The 19754-nt window shown below is 42.8% G+C and overlaps 1 protein-coding gene across 2 annotated transcripts in view; it reads left to right on the top strand.

The window, feature by feature from the left end:
* Positions 1-19754, top strand: part of OTOL1 (otolin 1) — a 77925-nt gene that overhangs the window by 9075 nt on the left and 49096 nt on the right. For both annotated transcript variants that reach the window (XM_085635213.1, XM_085635214.1), the window contains exon 2: positions 5884-6255. In XM_085635213.1, coding sequence (XP_085491339.1) covers positions 5892-6255 — 364 coding nt within the window. In that variant the 5' untranslated portion in view covers positions 5884-5891. The remainder of the gene's footprint in view (positions 1-5883; positions 6256-19754) is intronic.

The raw sequence follows: 19754 nt of genomic DNA, 5'->3' as shown, positions 1-19754 counted from the left end.
AGTAGTTGTAAAAGATTGAGGTAAATTGTATACTTTTTGATGACCACATTGGTTTCAATTGCTTTGCCCCATATTAACCTCTGTTAGGTGAATTGCTGTGGTCAGTAAGTTAGCTCAAATTGAATTCAAAAGATTTTTAGAATGTACAAATTTTGTTTAGAAAATAAATTATAAATAAAACTTTCACCATTACTAGAACTTGGCTACAACATCTCAATTTGCTAAGACTAGAGTGAGAATACAAGATTTTCAAAGTTGGTGTAAAGGCAAGAGAAGATAATAACTATGATTAAAGGCACCAGACTCTTAAAAAGCAATTTTTACATTTGAAAAAATGCTCTCAAACTGCTTTTAACCTGCACGCGAAATGCATAGACAATGACTGTTTCAAGGTGAATATTATTTAAAATGACATAGAGTTTGATCCTTTTTCACTCAACAAAGAACAATAGCCAAATTTGCTGTGCTTGTTGATGCACAGCGGAGAAAAGACATCACAGATCCATTTCTGCTACATTGTCCTGCCACTCCTATTAATAGCTGCCCTGCCATTGTAAAAGGCTGCCTTGCGTGGCGAACAGCCCTCACACAGATCAGGGTGCGCTGTCTAGGACAGGATTTGTATTAGAAGCATATCCTTCCAGAACAAATTACTATATCTAGACAAAGAAAGACAGATCACACACACTGGATGTGTGCTGCGAACTTCAACAAGGGAGAGGAATTGCCCTAACAGCTAAGGCCGTCGACCTCGAATATGTGGAACTGGGTTTGAGTCTCAGCAATGATGCTGAACATCCTGTGATTCTGGGCAAATCATTTAATCTTCCAATGCCTAACAAAAAGTTGACTGTGTCCTCATGTAATGCAACTGGTGCTTAGTAAAGTGCTCTGATCCCCGATTCGTGCCAAGTTTGTGCTATATAAAACTCTGTAAACAAAAATGAATCCATTTTTTTGCCAAACAAAAACATTTTTCCTTCTTAGCCTCTGCTTCGTGGATGTGTTAGTTTCTGATGCAAATATTGATCTCATTAAATCCGGCTTTGTGTCAAAACCTATATTTTTGTGCTGCATTGCCCAAAAAACACCTCGCTAACACATGCACAGAGTGTAGCACAAAGTGCTTGTCGAGCTAAGAAAATGGCACTTTTCCAGCAAAAAATGTATTTTGCGCTGCTAAATAAATATCATATGCCACTTTGCATCACTTTGTGTGGCTTATCACTGGTGATATACCTTAGTAAATCTGGGCCTGAATGTTTAACACTAAATGTATATTGAACTGAAATGTTCACATTTTTCACCTAGAGACTTTAAACCTATCAATTTAGTAAGACAAAAAAACTAAAGCATACATTTACTTCATAAAAACACAGCTAATCGGAGAAATATATTTAGATGATAAACAGAATCATACCTTATGGGTTTAGAAATACACACACTGACTACTGAAATACTGAATGCAGGCGTATATCCATGTATACCTCTTAATTGTGTTCAACTAATGTAGCAATGCAGATTAACTAATAAAGAATTTAATTACCTTCTACATGTTAATTCTTAGCACTTTTAATTTTGTAGGTGTGTTGTAGTTGGTGTTATGCAGGTAGTTGGTAAATTATATATTTCATTTGTGAAAGTAGTGTAAAGCTGTAGAGTGTAAGACAAATATTATAGATGGAGAATGAGAAAAATTGGAAGATTTGCTATTATATATTTCAATACGTCTTATTTTAAATGTCGTTACTTTACTGGAGGTCCTTCCATGTTGTTTAACAAATGTATTATTATGAAGCTACAGCCGCATTGTGGGAAATAAAGCACCTTATGATTTTGTGGGTTTTCAGATCTGTTTAAGTGTTGCAGTGAGTCTTCACATGCTCACATAGCCCATGGACATCTATGGTGTCACTTAGTGATAATTGTCCTAGGACAATGTTTCTATGAGTGATTGCTTTAAGTTAAGAAGTCCGAAAGAAGATCCCTCCTGTAATGTTTAACCACTCTGCAGTGAGGCTGATTAATTGTGATAATCAATTGGAAGGATTTCCCTCCAAGGTGGTTTTTATTGAGTTTGGTCTCATCATGTGGCATTGTTCCTTATAAATCAGGTGGAGAAAATTAATATTCACAGTGCTGCTATGCTGAAGTACATAGGACCCTGTACTGTTGCCATTTTTTAGTAATCTAAATATGTGATCATTTCCAAAGTTCACTATGCAGAATAGTCTACATTACCCAGAACCCTAACTCTTAGCGATTTTATGATTGTAAAAACACCCCACAAAGATTGGGATTTCTAAATATTACACAAAGATTCATAAATTCCACTGATGTGGTGTACAACTGTGCATTTTACTCTTTTGCACTAGTGACAGTAAATCTGAAAGACAAGTCAGTCACATGTGTAGATAGATTACTGCTGGGCTACTGTTAATGAGACCCAAATAAGACATAGATGAAACAACTCTTTTAACAGCTTGCTTTAAATCAGCAGAGCTCAGTTGTACACTCGTATTGTATACGTTGACAGCAGGAATTGCAGTTTGTGCTTTTTTATTATATTTTCTATACAACATATTTTTAGGTACGTTGTATCATATCCTTTGAGAGTGATTATAGCAGCATGTTGAGAATGCATCCGTGCATGTGCCTCTAATGAGATCCTGTGAGAGTCATTGTCACCATCAATCCCTGCCTAAAGTTATCTGAGAAATGACTAGCATCACAAGCTTCATGATAAAACTGCGATGTCTCTTCTACGGAGACTGCACTAGGTTGGTAGGTAATCCTGATACTTTAATGTAAGACTCCAATGTGATATGTAGTCATAGAGAGAAAGCATTGATTTCTTAATAAAGCTAAATGGGAGTCAGAGATTAGTAGTATTCATATTGAGTTTAAATCCATGCAGTAAAGCTTTATTTTGAACTTTAACTGTGTAAATTAATAATAAATGTGCTTATTTGTTTATGTGGAGTTTTATATAGTGGTAGCTAGTCCTGAAGGTATCAGAGGGCTATACATGTAGTGTGCATAGGATAATTCGAGATACATGTGATTATAGGTGTAGGTCAAAAGTAGTCAGCGGAGCTAAAAACAGAAAATATAAAAAAAAACTGTGAGGAAACACAGTCAGAGTACAATAATACAGCAATAAGGTAATGACATTACACAATACAGCCAAATGGTACTGACATTTGTGCCAAAGTGGGACTGACTGGATCAGGTGGCTACAATGAGAGAGAGTCTGTGGAGTGGGGTAAGGTCTTTGGGAAACGCAGGAGACTTGTGTGCGAGTTGACACAATTGTTTAGTAGCAAGATTTGAGATCTTGTTTAAAGCAGTAGAAGGAGGGGTTGCATCTGAGATCCTTGGGGAGTGCATTCCATATCCTGGGGGAATTTCCTGAGAAGGCGCGTTTCTGGGTGGATTTCTTTTTCAGCTTAGGGGGTATGAGAAGAAGCGCACTGAACCTTCTCAGTGCTCGGAGTGTACCAGCTCTGGAACGTTTGGTTGCTAGGTATAAGTGTTTTTTGTATGAATGGCTTTGTGGGTGAGTTAGGTGGTGTTGAGGATGGATCTTCCTTCAATGTGTAGCAAGTTGAGATCTCTAAGGGCTGGAGAGATGTGGTCAAACCATTTTATTCCTGTGAGAAGTTTTGCCCCCGCATTGAGAGTGGCTCTCAGGGGTGCAAGATGAACTTTTTGGAGTTTCAGTGATGATGGTGTTGCCATAGTCCAGTTTAGAGAGGAAAAGCGCCTGCACTACATTCTTAAGGTCATTGTTGGGGATAAAAAGTTTGATTTTCTTTTAGGTGTTTTAGTGTGAGAAGGGCCCCTTTAGATGAGTTGTTGATATGCTCTTTCATTGACATGTTTCTGTCCAGGGTGACACCTAAGGATTTTACGGAGTTGGAAAGTGAAAGAGAGCAGTCTGGTGCATTCAGGTTCTTGAGCCATTCTTGGATTGGTAGGGGATTGTTTTTAGGGGGGAGGAGTAGCAGTTCAGTCTTGCTGGGGGTCAGTTTCAGGTGGTTGGAGCTTAACTAGTTTTTTTTTTCTTGTTAAGTGTGGCATTGAGATGGATGATGTCTCTATGTGACTTTATATTGAAGTAGAGTTGTGTATCATCAGCATAGGGGTAATATTTGACCCCCACTTGTTTCAGAATACTTGTGAGGGGTTGCATGAAGAGAATACATAGGTCAGGAAAAAGGATTGACCCTCGAGGAACACCTTGTGGCACTAACACAGGTTTCAAGAAACAACTGCTGCTTTTTATTTGTTGAGAACAATGTTGCAGGTAGGATGAAAGAACTATTACAAGACTGTGCCGTTGATACTGAAGTGACTCATGAGGGTCTCGAGTAGAGCCGGATGGTTCACTGTATCAAACACCACCAAAAGGTCAAGTAGGATAATGCGGCAAGAGTCACCTTCATCTAGGGATTTGTGAATGTCATCAGTGATATTGAGCAGAGCAGTTTCAATGCTGCAGCCTCTCCTGAAGCCCAATCGGAAAGTGTCAAGAAGATTGAATTCATCAATATGCTGGTTGAGTTGAAGTAGGACACATTTCTCGATTATTTTGGCTAGGAAGGGAAGGTTGGTGATCAGTCTGAATTTATTGAAGTCGTTGTGGTCAGTAATTGTTTTTTAAAGGATGGGTGCGACTTTTCTTAGTTGGAGGGAATGGGGGATTCTGCAAGATGCGAGAGAGGCATTGATCCTTTTGGTCCAAAAAGGAGAGATGATATGGTTGAGTTTCTGTACTAAGGCGGAGGGGAGAAAACAAAAACTGCAATGTGCAAAAAATGTTCACCCAAATTAGTGTCTGAGACTAATTTCATCTGCCATCTCTTCTGTGGTTTTAGAGAAACTGCATCACCGCAAATTGAAACCCATTTCCATACCTAGGGTGAAGAGCTAAGTGAAGATGGCCTTCAAAATGTCCATCATTGTATGCTCAGGTATCCAAATTCAGTCACCAGTTTACCAAATAACTTGATCCCGTTCTTCTGCTTGCCTCTTAAGGAGGTGTAATGACCTCTGTATAGAGTAACATGGGATTCAATCAATACCCACAATGGACACTTCCATAGAGAATGACTTTCCTAATGACAAATCAGACAGAAACTAGAAAAATCTGTAAAAGTATCCCCTTCAGGCCATAATCTATAAATTCCAAAGTATTAAGTAGCCCCTCATGATGGGCAGTACCAATGTCTATCATCTATTTTTTCAAATGATTGCTACCTCTGTTTATTTTTCCGTCGGTTAACGCCAATATTGCAGTGAGGTGCAGCAAGCATATCATGCTATGCTACATTTTGTTATGGAATGTGTTTTCTCATGGCATTAAATATTATTGTTCTACACTCACACACCTTTACGTCCTCTTTACCCTCAGCCAATTATTTAGGAAGGTAGTATCTCACCAATTACATCCCAATACTGCCAGGTGTAGTCTTTACTGGGTATGGTATTGCCTCCTCATTAAAGCTCTGCAGCTTGGAATGAGGGTAATGCCACATGTTTTTGCCTCAAAAACCCAAAACTCAGAGGGTGCAGTATTTTGATGAGGACATGTCCCTAACTTTACCTTGTGAAATCTGTGCAGGGCAAAGATACAGTATTACCACACCAGCTGTAATCCTGATTCAGGTGCCTACGTGAGGATTACAGCATTCTTTTGGAAAGAAGCCCTTAGTGAATTAGTACTTCTCTTTTTATTACTTTATTCATGCAATTAAAATTTTGGAATGTTGGCATAAGATGATTTTTTAATTCTTTCCTCAAGTTTTGAATACCTTTGAAATGTCGGGATCCCTGGTGACCATTTTGCCAAATAACTTTATTTACTTTTTTTACTTCTAGGTGCAAATATGTTTTTTTTGTGGTGGCTCACTGTCGCTTTCATTTCTTTTCCCGTGGATGCCTATTTGGAGGCAAAAACATCCCCTTCGCCCCGCTTCTTCTTCACTAAGAAAGCGCCAGACTTTGAAGTCACTAATCATTTGGAGACTTCAGTCATACCAGCCACAGAGGAGACAATGTTCACAGAAGCCTTGGAGATAAGTGAAACCACACCTGAATTGGGAACCTTAAACCAGGCTTTTAAAACTGCCACAACTCTCTTTCCCTTTGAAAATTTTACCATGGAAACGGGTGAATTTTTCTTCAATTGCTGTGACTGCTGCGCATCTATACCAGCACTGAAGGGAGACCCAGGAGATCCTGGACCCCAAGGTATGCCAAGAAATCAGTTATCATTGAAATATAAACTTGGGAATAGTGAATGAAGAGTGTATGACCTTTGTGGTGGCTGATAATTGTTTTTGGTACTGTAATAAGAAGGATTTAGAAATTCAAATTTTTTCGTGTGTCTTATGCATAGGGCCTGATTAACAAATAAATGTATACACCTAAGTTCAGTTTATGAGTGCAAAATGTTTGATTAAAGATGAGTGCATATTCAGTTTTGCAATTCACAAAATGTTACTTACTCTACATGCAATATTACCAAATTTGGACCTAAATGACTAGGAATAAACTGGAACAAAACACACACACCTGCATGCACACACACACACACACACATATATATATATTAAAGTGGCCATGTGTATGCACTCTTTTCCATTCCTCATCCCTACCATTTAAATGATTGGATATTTATTCCTGTGAACTGCAGAAATAAACATGTTTCTAGAGTGGGATGGGAAGGAATTCTCCCAGAATTGGTTGGGGTGGAGAAGAAGGGGGTTTTTCCACTGAGGAAATATTTTCTCTGGGAACAAAAACGAATATGTATTCACATATTGCACTAAGGCAAAGCCACTTTCTCATGCACAGCTTTTCACTGTGAACTTTTATATGTGAGGAAAGGTCTTCTCAAAATGTTCCCAGGAATACTAAAGGAAATTTGCAAATGTCCCTGCTTTCTAGGATGACTCTTGGAACCATTTATGAATCCCAGAATGTATAAAATCTTCTATGAAATATAGGTGCAAACCTCTTAGTGTGGATTTTCACATTTCTTAGAGAAACTTTGCAGTAAAAGCCAATAAAACGGCTCAATGAATAAAACATGCACAACAGCCAAGAAGATGGCTTAGTGAACTGAACCCACACAACTGACATTTGCTGTGATCAGCAGGCTGTAAATTGGAGTCCTGGCAAAGCAGATACAGCCCTAGAGCCTTTCTAGGTCGTAAAATAGATTCTCATTAAATTGGGTAATAGTAGCAGTTTTAGTTACATTGGTCAGAAATGCCATACGTGGATTATTTGAAAAACACATTATTATGAGAACGTAGGGCTTCTAAAGGCAATTTCACAGTACTGGAGAAAATCGAATTTGCAAAACAGATGCACCTCTGTGAAATGAGTTCATACGAGTCTTCTATTTAAAATATCTCTTTTTAATAAATGTTTGCCCTAACTAAAATGATGTCTTAATTCAGAAAAAAATGGTAACGGTGTAGAAATGTTACCACTTGAAAACAGTTCTTGTCAGCACATTCAGCATACATCAGAAAACTCAACTTTCTCCTGTATGCGTGTTCCTCCAGTTCATCGATAAAGCAATGCAAAGAGCAAACATAAAGTTCCACCCACTGCTTTCATAATATTACTGCATAAGACTGTAAAACAATTGCCTGTTTTTGGTGTAGGAGGAATGCTTTCGGGCCAGAGTGGTACCTCCACTGGGATTCTGCTCCAGATACCTACAAAAGGCCCGGTGCTTGGGACCCGATAATCCCCAGTTTGGAAACACCAGACTGAGTTGTACTGGGTGCAAATTTGCACCTGGTGAAACTGGATGATGACCCTGGGCAGGGGCTGCAGGTAGCGACACAGCCCAACCTCTAATTGCCCCCCCCCTTGCAGCACTTGGTAGCAGATCATGAACCCCTCTCAGCGTGATGTGCATGATTTGCCCCTGGTCCCGACCCAAAGCACCACTCCCTCTGTAAGTCATTCAGCCAATATTCTTTATTTAGCTATTCTTCAATACCATAAAAAGAACAATAAATCCATATATGTTACATTAAAATAGAGTACAGTCTATTAAATTTCTAAAAAGCAATAAAAATCCTGTATTTCACTCTAAGTTAATATGAGAAGAGAAAATGCAAAAGCGAAATTAAAATTGCAATCAATATAATATTTTACTAAAAAGAAGTAAAAGTCCTCCAATTCACTCTAAGTTAATATGACGCCCTCTACCATTTGCCTCCTGCACACAAACAAGGTTCGTAAACGACAGTGGTAAAAGGTACTTTTTTCTGCCTAAAACCAGGAATGACAAGCAGAAAAAGACCAAGGGTCTATTTATGGGCTTTTGCTGTAGGGCAGCGCTACAGGCTTCCCTGCTGGGCTGCCCTACAGCAAAGGAAAGGGCATGAACGCGCTGTATCTATATGCCATGGTACAAAAGGGGGTGGTGATGGACGGAGTATCAGAACCAATCAAACACTCACACCCAGTCAACAGATCTGGGTTTGATCCATCACCGTTCTTTAGCCCACTCTGCCACCCCCGTTCAGACATGGCCATATGCAAATCAGTCTGACCCTGTGCCTCATGGGAACAGTCCAGCCTGAACTGCCAAGCCATGCCTTCCCTGGACCGGAAACAAGCCTCTTAGGACCGGTTTCTAGCATGTCAGCCGTCTTCAGCCAGGCTTGCTTGAATCCAGTGGCAAAGTGAGCAAGGGACTCACGTCTGAGCATACCCTGCCAACTTATGGCGAACAATGCGGTACAAAAGGGGGTGGTGATGGACGGAGTATCAGAACCAATCAAACACTCACACCCAGTCAACAGATCTGGGTTTGATCCATCACCGTTCTTTAGCCCACTCTGCCACCCCAGTTCAGACATGGCCATATGCAAATCAGTCTGACCCTGTGCCTCATGGGAACAGTCCAGCCCGAACTGCCAAGCCATGCCTTCCCTGAACCGGAAACAAGCTTCCTAGGACTGGTTTCTGGCATTTCAGCCGTCTTCAGCCAGGCTTGCTTGAATCCAGTGGCAAAGTGAGCAAGGGACTCACGTCTGAGCATACCCTGCCAACTTATGGCGAACAAAGCGGTACAAAAGGGGGTGGTGATGGATGGAGTATCAGAACCAATCAAAAACTCACACCCAATCAACAGATCTGGGTTTGATCCATCACCGTTCTTTAGTCCACTCTGCTACCCCAGTTCAGACATGGCCATATGCAAATCAGTCTGACCCTGTGCCTCATGGGAAGAGTCCAGCCCGAACTGCCAAGCCATGCCTTCCCTGGACCGGAAACAAGCTTCCTAGGACCGGTTTCTGGCATTTCAGCCGTCTTCAGCCAGGCTTGCTTGAATCCAGTGGCAAAGTGAGCAAGGGACTCACGTCTGAGCAAACCCTGCCAACTTATGGCGAACAAAACGGTACAAAAGGGGGTGGTGATGGACGGAGTATCAGAACCAATCAAACACTCACACCCAGTCAACAGATCTGGGTTTGATCCATCACCGTTCTTTAGCCCACTCTGCCACCCCAGTTCAGACATGGCCATATGCAAATCAGTCTGACCCTGTGCCTCATGGGAACAGTCCAGCCCGAACTGCCAAGTCATGCCTTCCCTGGACCGGGAACAAGCTTCCTAGGACCGGTTTCTGGCATTTCAGCCGTCTTCAGCCAGGCTTGCTTGAATCCAGTGGCAAAGTGAGCAAGGGACTCACGTCTGAGCAAACCCTGCCAACTTATGGCGAACAAAGCGTTACAAAAGGGGGTGGTGATGGACGGAGTATCAGAACCAATCAAACACTCACACCCAGTCAACAGATCTGGGTTTGATCCATCACCGTTCTTTAGCCCACTCTGCCACCCCAGTTCAGACATGGCCATATGCAAATCAGTCTGACCCTGTGCCTCATGGTAACAGTCCAGCCTGAACTGCCAAGCCAAGCCATGCCTTCCCTGGACCGGAAACAAGCTTCCTAGGACCGGTTTCTGGCATTTCAGCCGTCTTCAGCCAGGCTTGCTTGAATCCAGTGGCAAAGTGAGCAAGGGACTCACGTCCGAGCATACCCTGCCAACTTATGGCGAACAAAGCGGTACAAAAGGGGGTGGTGATGGACGGGGTATCAGAACCAATCAAACACTCACACCCAGTCAACAGATCTGGGTTTGATCCATCACCGTTCTTTAGCCCACTCTGCCACCCCAGTTCAGACATGGCCATATGCAAATCAGTCTGACCCTGTGCCTCATGGGAACAATCCAGCCCGAACTGCCAAGCCATGCCTTCCCTTGACCGGAAACAAGCTTCCTAGGACCGGTTTCTGGCATTTCAGCTGTCTTCAGCCAGGCTTGCTTGAATACAGTGGCAAAGTGAGCAAGGGACTCACGTCTGAGCAAACCCTGCCAACTTATGGCAAACAAAGCGGTACAAAAGGGGGTGGTGATGGACGGAGTATCAGAACCAATCAAACACTCACACCCAGTAAACAGATCTGGGTTTGATCCATCACCGTTCTTTAGCCCACTCTGCCACCCCAGTTCAGACATGGCCATATGCAAATCAGTCTGACCCTGTGCCTCATGGGAACAGTCCAGCCCGAACTGCCAAGCCATGCCTTCCCTGGACCGGAAACAAGCTTCCTAGGACCGGTTTCTGGCATTTCAGCCGTCTTTAGCCAGGCTTGCTTGAATCCAGTGGCAAAGTGAGCAAGGGACTCACGTCTGAGCATACCCTGCCAACTTATGGCGAACAAAGCGGTACAAAAGGGGTGGTGATGGACGGAGTATCAGAACCAATCGAACACTCACACCCAGTCAACAGATCTGGGTTTGATCCATCACCGTTCTTTAGCCCACTCTGCCACCCCAGTTCAGACATGGCCATATGCAAATCAGTCTGACCCTGTGCCTCATGGGAACAGTCCAGCCCGAACTGCCAAGCCATGCCTTCCCTGGACCGGAAACAAGCTTCCTGGGACCGGTTTCTGGCATTTCAGCTGTCTTTAGACAGGCTTGCTTGAATCCAGTGGCAAAGTGAGCAAGGGACTCACGTCTGAGCATATCCTGCCAGCTTATGGCGAACAAAGCGGTACAAAAGGGGGTGGTGATGGACGGAGTATCAGAACCAATCAAACACTCACACCCAGTCAACAGATCTGGGTTTGATCCATCACCGTTCTTTAGCCCAATCTGCCACCCCAGTTCAGCCATGGCCATATGCAAATCAGTCTGACCCTGTGCCTCATGGGAACAGTCCAGCCCGAACTGCCAAGCCATGCCTTCCCTGGACCGGAAACAAGCTTCCTAGGACCGGTTTCTGGCATTTCAGCCGTCTTCAGCCAGGCTTGCTTGAATCCAGTGGCAAAGTGAGCAAGGGACTCACGTCTGAGCATACCCTGCCAACTTATGGCGAACAAAGCGGTACAAAAGGGGGTGGTGATGGACAGAGTATCAGAACCAATCAAACACTCACACCCAGTCAACAGATCTGGGTTTGATCCATCACCGTCCGAACGGTGATGGATTAAACCCAGATCAGTTGACTGGGGGTGAGTGCTTGCAATGTTCAACACTCCGTCCATCATTTCCTTTGGTTTTTGCTTTCTTCGCCATAAGTTGGCAGGGTATGCTCAGACGTGAGTCCCTTGCTCACTTTGCCACTGGATTCAAGCAAGCCTGGCTGAAGACGGCTGAAATGCCAGAAACCGGTCCTAGGAAGCTTGTTTCCGGTCAAGGGAAGACATGGCTTGGCGGTTCGGGCTGGACTGTTCCCATGAGGCACAGGGTCAGACTGATTTGCATATGGCCATATCTGAACTGGGGTGGTAGAGTGGGCTAAAGAACGGGGATGGATTAAACCCAGATCAGTTGACTGGGGGTGAGTGCTTGCAATGTTCAACACTCCGTCCATCATTTCCTTTGGTTTTTGCTTTGTTCGCCATAAGTTGGCAGGGTATGCTCAGACGTGAGTCCCTTGCTCACTTTGCCACTGGATTCAAGCAAGCCTGGCTGAAGACGGCTGAAATGCCAGAAACCGGTCCTAGGAAGCTTGTTTCCGGTCCAGGAAAGACATGGCTTGGCGGTTCGGGCTGGACTGTTCCCATGCGGCACAGGGTCAGACTGATTTGCATATGGCCATGTCTGAACTGGGGTGGCAGAGTGGGCAAAAGAACGGTGATGGATTAAACCCAGATCAGTTGACTGGGGGTGAGTGCTTGCAATGTTCAACACTCCGTCCATCATTTCCTTTGGTTTTTGCTTTGTTCGCCATAAGTTAGCAGGGTATGCTCAGACGTGAGTCCCTTGCTCACTTTGCCACTGGATTCAAGCAAGCCTGGCTGAAGACGGCTGAAATGCCAGAAACCGGTCCTAGGAAGCTTGTTTCCGGTCCAGGGAAGACATGGCTTGGTGGTTCGGGCTGGACTGTTCCCATGAGGCACAGGGTCAGACTGATTTGCATATGGCCATGTCTGAACTGGGGTGGCAGAGTGGGCAAAAGAACGGTGATGGATTAAACCCAGATCAGTTGACTGGGGTGAGTGCTTGCAATGTTCAACACTCCGTCCATCATTTCCTTTGGTTTTTGCTTTGTTCGCCATAAGTTGGCAGGGTATGCTCAGACGTGAGTCCCTTGCTCACTTTGCCACTGGATTCAAGCAAGCCTGGCTGAAGACAGCTGAAATGCCAGAAACCGGTCCTAGGAAGCTTGTTTCCGGTCCAGGGAAGACATGGCTTGGCGGTTCGGGCTGGACTGTTCCCATGAGGCACAGGGTCAGACTGATTTGCATATGGCCATGTCTGAACTGGGGTGGCAGAGTGGGCTAAAGAACGGTGATGGATTAAACCCAGATCAGTTGACTGAGGGTGAGTGCTTGCAATGTTCAACACTCCGTCCATCATTTCCTTTGGTTTTTGCTTTGTTCGCCATAAGTTTGCAGGGTAGGCTCAGACGTGAGTCCCTTGCTCACTTTGCCACTGGATTCAAGCAAGCCTGGCTGAAGACGGCTGAAATGCCAGAAACCGGTCCTAGGAAGCTTGTTTCCGGTCCAGGGAAGACATGGCTTGGCGGTTCGGGCTGGACTGTTCCCATGAGGCGCAGGGTCAGACTGATTTGCATATGGCCATGTCTGAACTGGGGTGGCAGAGTGGGCTAAAGAACGGTGATGGATTAAACCCAGATCAGTTTACTGGGGGTGACTGCTTGCAATGTTCAACACTCCGTCCATCATTTCCTTTGGTTTTTGTATCTATATGATATGGCACATTCCTGCCTTTTCCCAGGCGCACAATGGGCAACCATGCACCAACGCACGCACCTTTGAATCATGGTGCAAGGGTGCCTGCGTTGCGAGATGATTGATTTTATACAGGAAGGGACCCTTCCTGCACAAAATCAATCCATTCAGGTGCTTTTCTTTTTTATGTGTGCTGCAGAATGCAGCACACTTAGAAAAATGAAAGCACGAGGAGAAATGTTTTCATTTCTCTTCGCTGCGCCTCCCTAATGCCACCCCTTGGGTGGCGTTAGGTTCTGACACATTCCCATCTTTACGATGCCTCGTAAATCTGGGAATGTGTCAGGTTCCATGAGTGTTGCGTGGGAACACCCACAGCAACACTCATGGAATGCCTATTTCACACAGTTTTCTGCATGAAAAGGGTGTATATTTTTAAGGCCATGAAAAGCTATGTAGAGTGGCTTTACGTGGCCTTATAAATATGCGGTGACACATTGCGCCACCGGAACATAAAAAAAAGTGACGTTCGGGGGCGCAAAAGTGCCTATAGGCCCTCATAAATGAGGCCCTAAGCCTTCCTGCGCCCACATGTTATTTTCCATTCGGGCATCAATACCTTGTCTGGAACGGTGCTTAATTTGTAAAATATTAAGTGCCAGGGCTCTGACCAGGAGGCCACTGCAGCTTGCACCACCCCTCGCCCTTGTCATTGCTGCCAAAACAACTACTAACCATCTCTCTTGCATTTAAATGCGACAGTTCCGAATATTCCTGGTCCCCAAAGCTGAAGGAATGGCTCGGGAGGCAGGTATTAGCACTATTTTAATGTATATTGTATTCCTAAACAACCTCTGTCCTGCTCATCTCTAAATTACATGAGCAGCGCCACCTTGTGACAGACTGCTCTAAGTAAGGTGTTGACAATTAGGTGCAGTGCCGAGCACCGGAATCCAATTAAGGGCCGGTGCTCAGCACCGGAAAGCACCGGCTCAAATTAAGCTCTGGTCTGGAATGTTTTTTGGCGCAGGGATACCAGACTGTGGCCCCTTTATCCGCACATTACATATCAGGATACTCCTAATGAGGACCTGGGAGGCCAAATTCTATTTTGACTGAAGTGCTGAAAAGCCTTGTGCGCGTCCTGATTCCCTGAAGTGGATTATTAGATCTTCTTCAGCAGGAAGCCACCTCAGTACTGCACGCGCGCTTCCTTAGTTAGACATTTCATACTGGCATGAAGGTGTGGGCAAAATCCGTAAATTCCAAGTTCAAAGAACAATGAATCACTCGTTCAGACAAAAACACAATATGGTGGCAAAGAAAAGTGAAAAGAATACAAGATGTGTTTTACCTTAGTTGTAACATAACCAAAGCAACTCGCTCCAAATAGTTTGATATTAGATTAGATGTCACTTTTTACAATAATCTGAGAAGGTCTCGATCTTGGTTTACAGGCGCTTGGTGTGATACATTTCTCTCAAAACATGCTTTGATCCTTTAGTGCTACCCAAGAGCGTCTAGCAGCGCCCCCCAAGCAATGTTCTTATACTATTTCCTGCTATGCCCCTCGTGACCGTTCCCCTACCCACCTCCCCCCTCCTGAATATTATGTGGCATATCATATTGTCATATCATCCTCTTTACTTCTATACGAGATTATCACTTCTGGTTTTTGGATGTGAATTACCCATGTTGTATGTGCCTCCTTTACTTAATAAAAATAATTGAAACACAAACAAACAAACAAAAATGCTTTGATCACGTTTATTCTCATGGAAAAAAAGGTTCTGGAAAGGTAATGTGATCACAGAACGCATCAAGCATTGCACTGGTTCCATTTGCTCTATGCAAGGCCTTTAGCAATTGTTCAGTACATGAATGCACCATCGTTCCCCTTTTAATATACAGAACAAGATGTGTTTTTCATATTTTCATATGACACAATGAAACTGAAGCGCTGAACGCACACCTTGACAGTTCTCCACTTGATTCTAGCTGCAGAGTGTAAGGATGCCTCTGGAAAAATAAATTCATTTTCCTTATGATTTTCCTTTATAGATAATAACCATTTTATTCATATACAATGTCGAGCATGTAAAAATGGAGCATATATGTTATGAAATGTGACAAAAAAGCCAAACTTGAAGTCTAATAGGAAATATGCAGGACTTTTTTAGAAACGGTCACATGAAGTAAAGAAAGATCCTTTCTATATGCTAAAAATAACTTCTGCTGCAGTCAAAAGCTCAAAGGATTAGTCAGAATCAAGGAATTCTAAGTTTTATTCAAACCTCATTTAGGCATTCTGCCTCTTTGATCTTGGTTGTAAGTTCGAAATATAGCTAATACAGCACATTAACCTCCCTCATAGGGCACCACGTGTTGTAGTGAGCAAACCGAGTGTGTTGCACATTTTACTCTCAGGAGACGTGCATTACATTAGGACTGGCTTACAGAGAGTCTTAGTTGTTTCACTAGCTTAATGTTTAAAAAACATGTATAATATGTACATACACCGATAGGCTTTATGGCAGTCCTTTTCATCCATTCGTCTGTTCAGCTGTCAGGCACATTTTGGTTCCTGCACATCACTGAATACTGCATGGATGAATGACTTAGCGCCCTTAAGTCATTGGCTCTCTTACTCCCCTGATCAAATATGTACCTCTGCAGTGGCAGCCGAGACGGATCTGGGGTGGCAGGGCAGGGGGCGAGGGGGCAATGGGGGGGGGGGGGGGGGGTAAAAAAAGAAAAATAGGAAAAATACACTTACCTCCTCACCGCTCTCTCCCACTTCGCCACTCGTCTGTTGGCCGAACAGAAAGCAGCCAGGCTCCCCTAAGCCAATCACAACGCTACAATGCAGCATTGTGATTTGTCTGAGCATGGGCATGTTCTCCACCCAGGCTGTAATGCAGCCTGGGTGGAGAACATGCTAAGTGCACATGACTGTTTGGCCCGTCCCAGATGGCTGGTCAAAGCTTCATGCGCACGTCAGTGTGCCCGCCACTCCTCCCCTACCCTGCTCTGTGCGCAGAGCAGCCCTGCACTGTCCACATGCTGCAGCAGCAGAAACAAATAAAATGATAATAGCATCAAGTTATTATCATTATATGTTTCCTTTCCTTCAGTCTTGCAATGCAGTGGGGCAACGCTCCTCCTCCTTAGCAGAGGAGCCGCCACTGCACCGCTGTCTAAAAAGAAATGCACTTTAGCCCCATGCCTGGAGTGCCTATACTTTTCTTTACCAATGTTTTTTTTCCTTAAATATTAATCTTTTTTATGGCCTGTCTTGATAAGGCAACACTCAGCATACAATTATGTCAACATCACTAGAGGGTCTTTGGCTCATCCACATACTAGGAGGCAGGTGTACATTGTTTGAGTAGGCAGAAGTAGTGTGCTTCACAAAAAAGGTGCTTGCTGTCTACATAGCTGTGATCACTTTACTTTTCCAGCTGCCTAAGATGAAACTTTCAGGGGCACACGCATGGCATTGGAATACTATTACATTGTCTTAGATAACTAGATCATTTCTGTTGTTTTTTTCTGGCACCAACACAGATGGGAGGAGGGCAGTCATTAACCTACATGAATTTTTAGGTCTGGCTTGACAGTGCAACTGACACCTGACCCTTTAACTCACCCAAATTTTATGCTGCAGTTTGTTGTTTCCACATGAATACATATCTATTCCCATGTAATTTACTTGTAATGCTTCACATTACTATACAAAACCCCTTTAACGTCAAACCTATTGGCATTGCCAATGATTATTTTCATTTTTTTAGTCATCCTTTTGTGGTCAAATTACATTTTCCGATTACAACAATTCAATGCTGAGTAACTATTCTTTCTGTTGATAAGATTAGTATGTTTTGTGGTAAGCAGGAAAACTAAACAAGATGTGTACATCTGTTCTACATGCACCTGCTACTATAAAGCACAGATACATTTTTGTTGTTGCTATACTACGCTTAAGTTTTGTAATTACTTTTGTATTCACTGCAAGCGTATGGCTGCAACATTTAGCTGGTGGCATCTTTTCAATTTTTTTCTCTTTTCGTTTTTTTCTGACATATGCGAAGTGTGGCACCTATTGGCTTTGCCAATGCTTATTGTTATTGAGACAGCAGCTCAAATGTAAGTTAAGTTACTTGTTTCCAGTAGAATGATGAGAAAACTGGTTTACCTCAGATGAGGCAACACTGATAAGAGAATGCAGAGCACCTTGTTGCTCCCCAGCTATGCAAATATAGATGCAAGCATGCACATTGCAGTCTCCGTGGACATGCATTTTATATGGTAGTGATGATGCGGCTCAACTTTAGACTCCCTGTTTTTTTTCCAGTAGAGTTTGCATTTTGGAACTCTGATAAAGATGATTTTCCTCAGATCACTGTACCACGGGTTAGTGACGGGAACAGGAGAACACCCTCCTCATAGAATATTCGACAGACAAAAGCATTGAACATGATGGTGCACATGGAGCTAGCTGTCCTCTCCTAATCTTTTTTTTTGTTTTGGAGTTTTATATAGCATGGACTAGGCCCAGAGTTATCAGAGCACTTTACATGAGCTCCAGTTACGATACAGACTGACACATTCATTTACTTTTATATGTCAGGCACTGGGAGATTAAAGTGATTTACAGAATCACAGAATGTTGAGCGTCCCTGCCGAGACTCGAACCCGGTTCACCCAACTCCGAGGTTGACCGCCCTAGCAGTTAGGCCACATTCTGTATCCAAGCTTGCTCATGCTGCATGTGTGTATGTCTTGTAAGACAGTATTTTGCTATATATAGATTTACAGATGGGTGAGTGTCAATGAGATCATTGTTTTCCACCGAGGGGTTTCAAGTGACATCACACAGACAATGAGAGCCAATTTTGCTGGCGGTAAATGCGATGTTACTGACAGCTGCCCAACTCCAATTTTAGTTTATGTATCACCCCCTCCCTCCCAATCCTCCTTCCCTATGGTCATATGCAGCTGACCGCCGTCGGTATACTACTGACACTTGATAGCAAATGTTAATTGGAAAGGTTATAGAACTACCTTGTTTTTTATGCCAATGCTGTTTTCTGCCACCATTCAGCTTCTGTTGCCAATAACCAGGTTAGAGGTCTAGTTGAAAAGTTACAACAAATATTCATTAGCAGAATGACGAAACCTTGAAAGCTTTGCGTAAGAAGAGGAAAGACAATGCAAATCATAAGATTTTGGCACCGACTATGCCCTTGTCAGTTTCCTACCGCCCTTCATATTTAGGTGAATCACTTGCAAGAAACTTCACTCTCTCCTCACAAAGACGATTAAATGTACACATCCCCCATTTAATTTGGACCTCTGGTGAATATTTAAAAAAAAATAGCTGATCCTTCTTTCTCTTCATTATGACCATTCTTGAGAGGTCCCATTTTGATGGCCCTGTCTGAGACCCCTTTAATGCAGTTGAACTTTGATTCAAAACATATTCTTTGCTGATGAATAAAATATGGCAGCAAATAATTGAGACTATGTGTAATGTACTGCATAAAAGAGGCCATTGCGTCAGTTATCACTGTGCACAACGATTTGTGCGCAGCATCACAAGCAGGCAATGGTTTAACATTTTCAGCAAGGATGTCCTTTTGCTTGTGCTCCTTTGTGTATAATCCCTACCTTTTTGAACGACTGTTGTTGTCTTCATTACATCTACAAGGACACTACTCCCTCACCCTCTCATAGTGTGACTCATGTTTCAACGAATGGTCTAGTGGTGTGAAAGTTTGAACTTATTGCTTCAGATCAAGGAGCATTTTGTCGCTCACTATTACATTTTCTTTGTTGTAAAAAGTGCAGTATATGGTGCAAAAATATTTACAACAATATCATGAAAGACGATTGTTAATATGTTACAAGAATGTACATATTTAAGCAGTTAGACTGTCCTTGAGGTACAGAAACACAACCACATTACGCAACACAACAATTACAAATGCATGACACAATACCACAATATATTGAATGGATAAGATACAACACATTAACACATCAGCAACAAACCAGCAATAAAGCACAGCATCAAATAACAACACATCAAAATAACACACTAATATAGCAACACAAAAGAACAATACAGCACTCTTCAATAAAAGCCCAGACGAGCACTGCAATTGTGTTGTATTTTTTTGTTATGATATGTTCTTTTTTGTTGTGGCTGTGGTGTTGTGCTTTTGTTTGTTTAATAATGCTCTGTCATTTCTTTGTCTTGTCTAACAGTGTTATTTTTGTGTTCTATTGTTTTAAGATAGTGTTTCATTTGGTGTGTGACAATGATTTAATTTTTTGACTTTTGTTGTTTTGTAATGAATGTTGTGTTTTGGTGTGTTATGATTCTGTTGTCATTGTGATGTTATGAAACTATGGTATTACTTTCTGTTTTAGTTGCTTAGTTGTACTGTGCCTTGGTTTATTTGTGTTCTTTTAAAGTTGTATTGCCATCAGCTGAGTGCAGCTG

Source organism: Triturus cristatus, chromosome 11 (assembly GCF_964204655.1).
Source record: "Triturus cristatus chromosome 11, aTriCri1.1, whole genome shotgun sequence".
NCBI lineage: Eukaryota > Metazoa > Chordata > Amphibia > Caudata > Salamandridae > Triturus > Triturus cristatus.
Note: the sequence above shows the minus strand (reverse complement) of the source record. Positions and strands in the feature narration are given on the sequence as shown.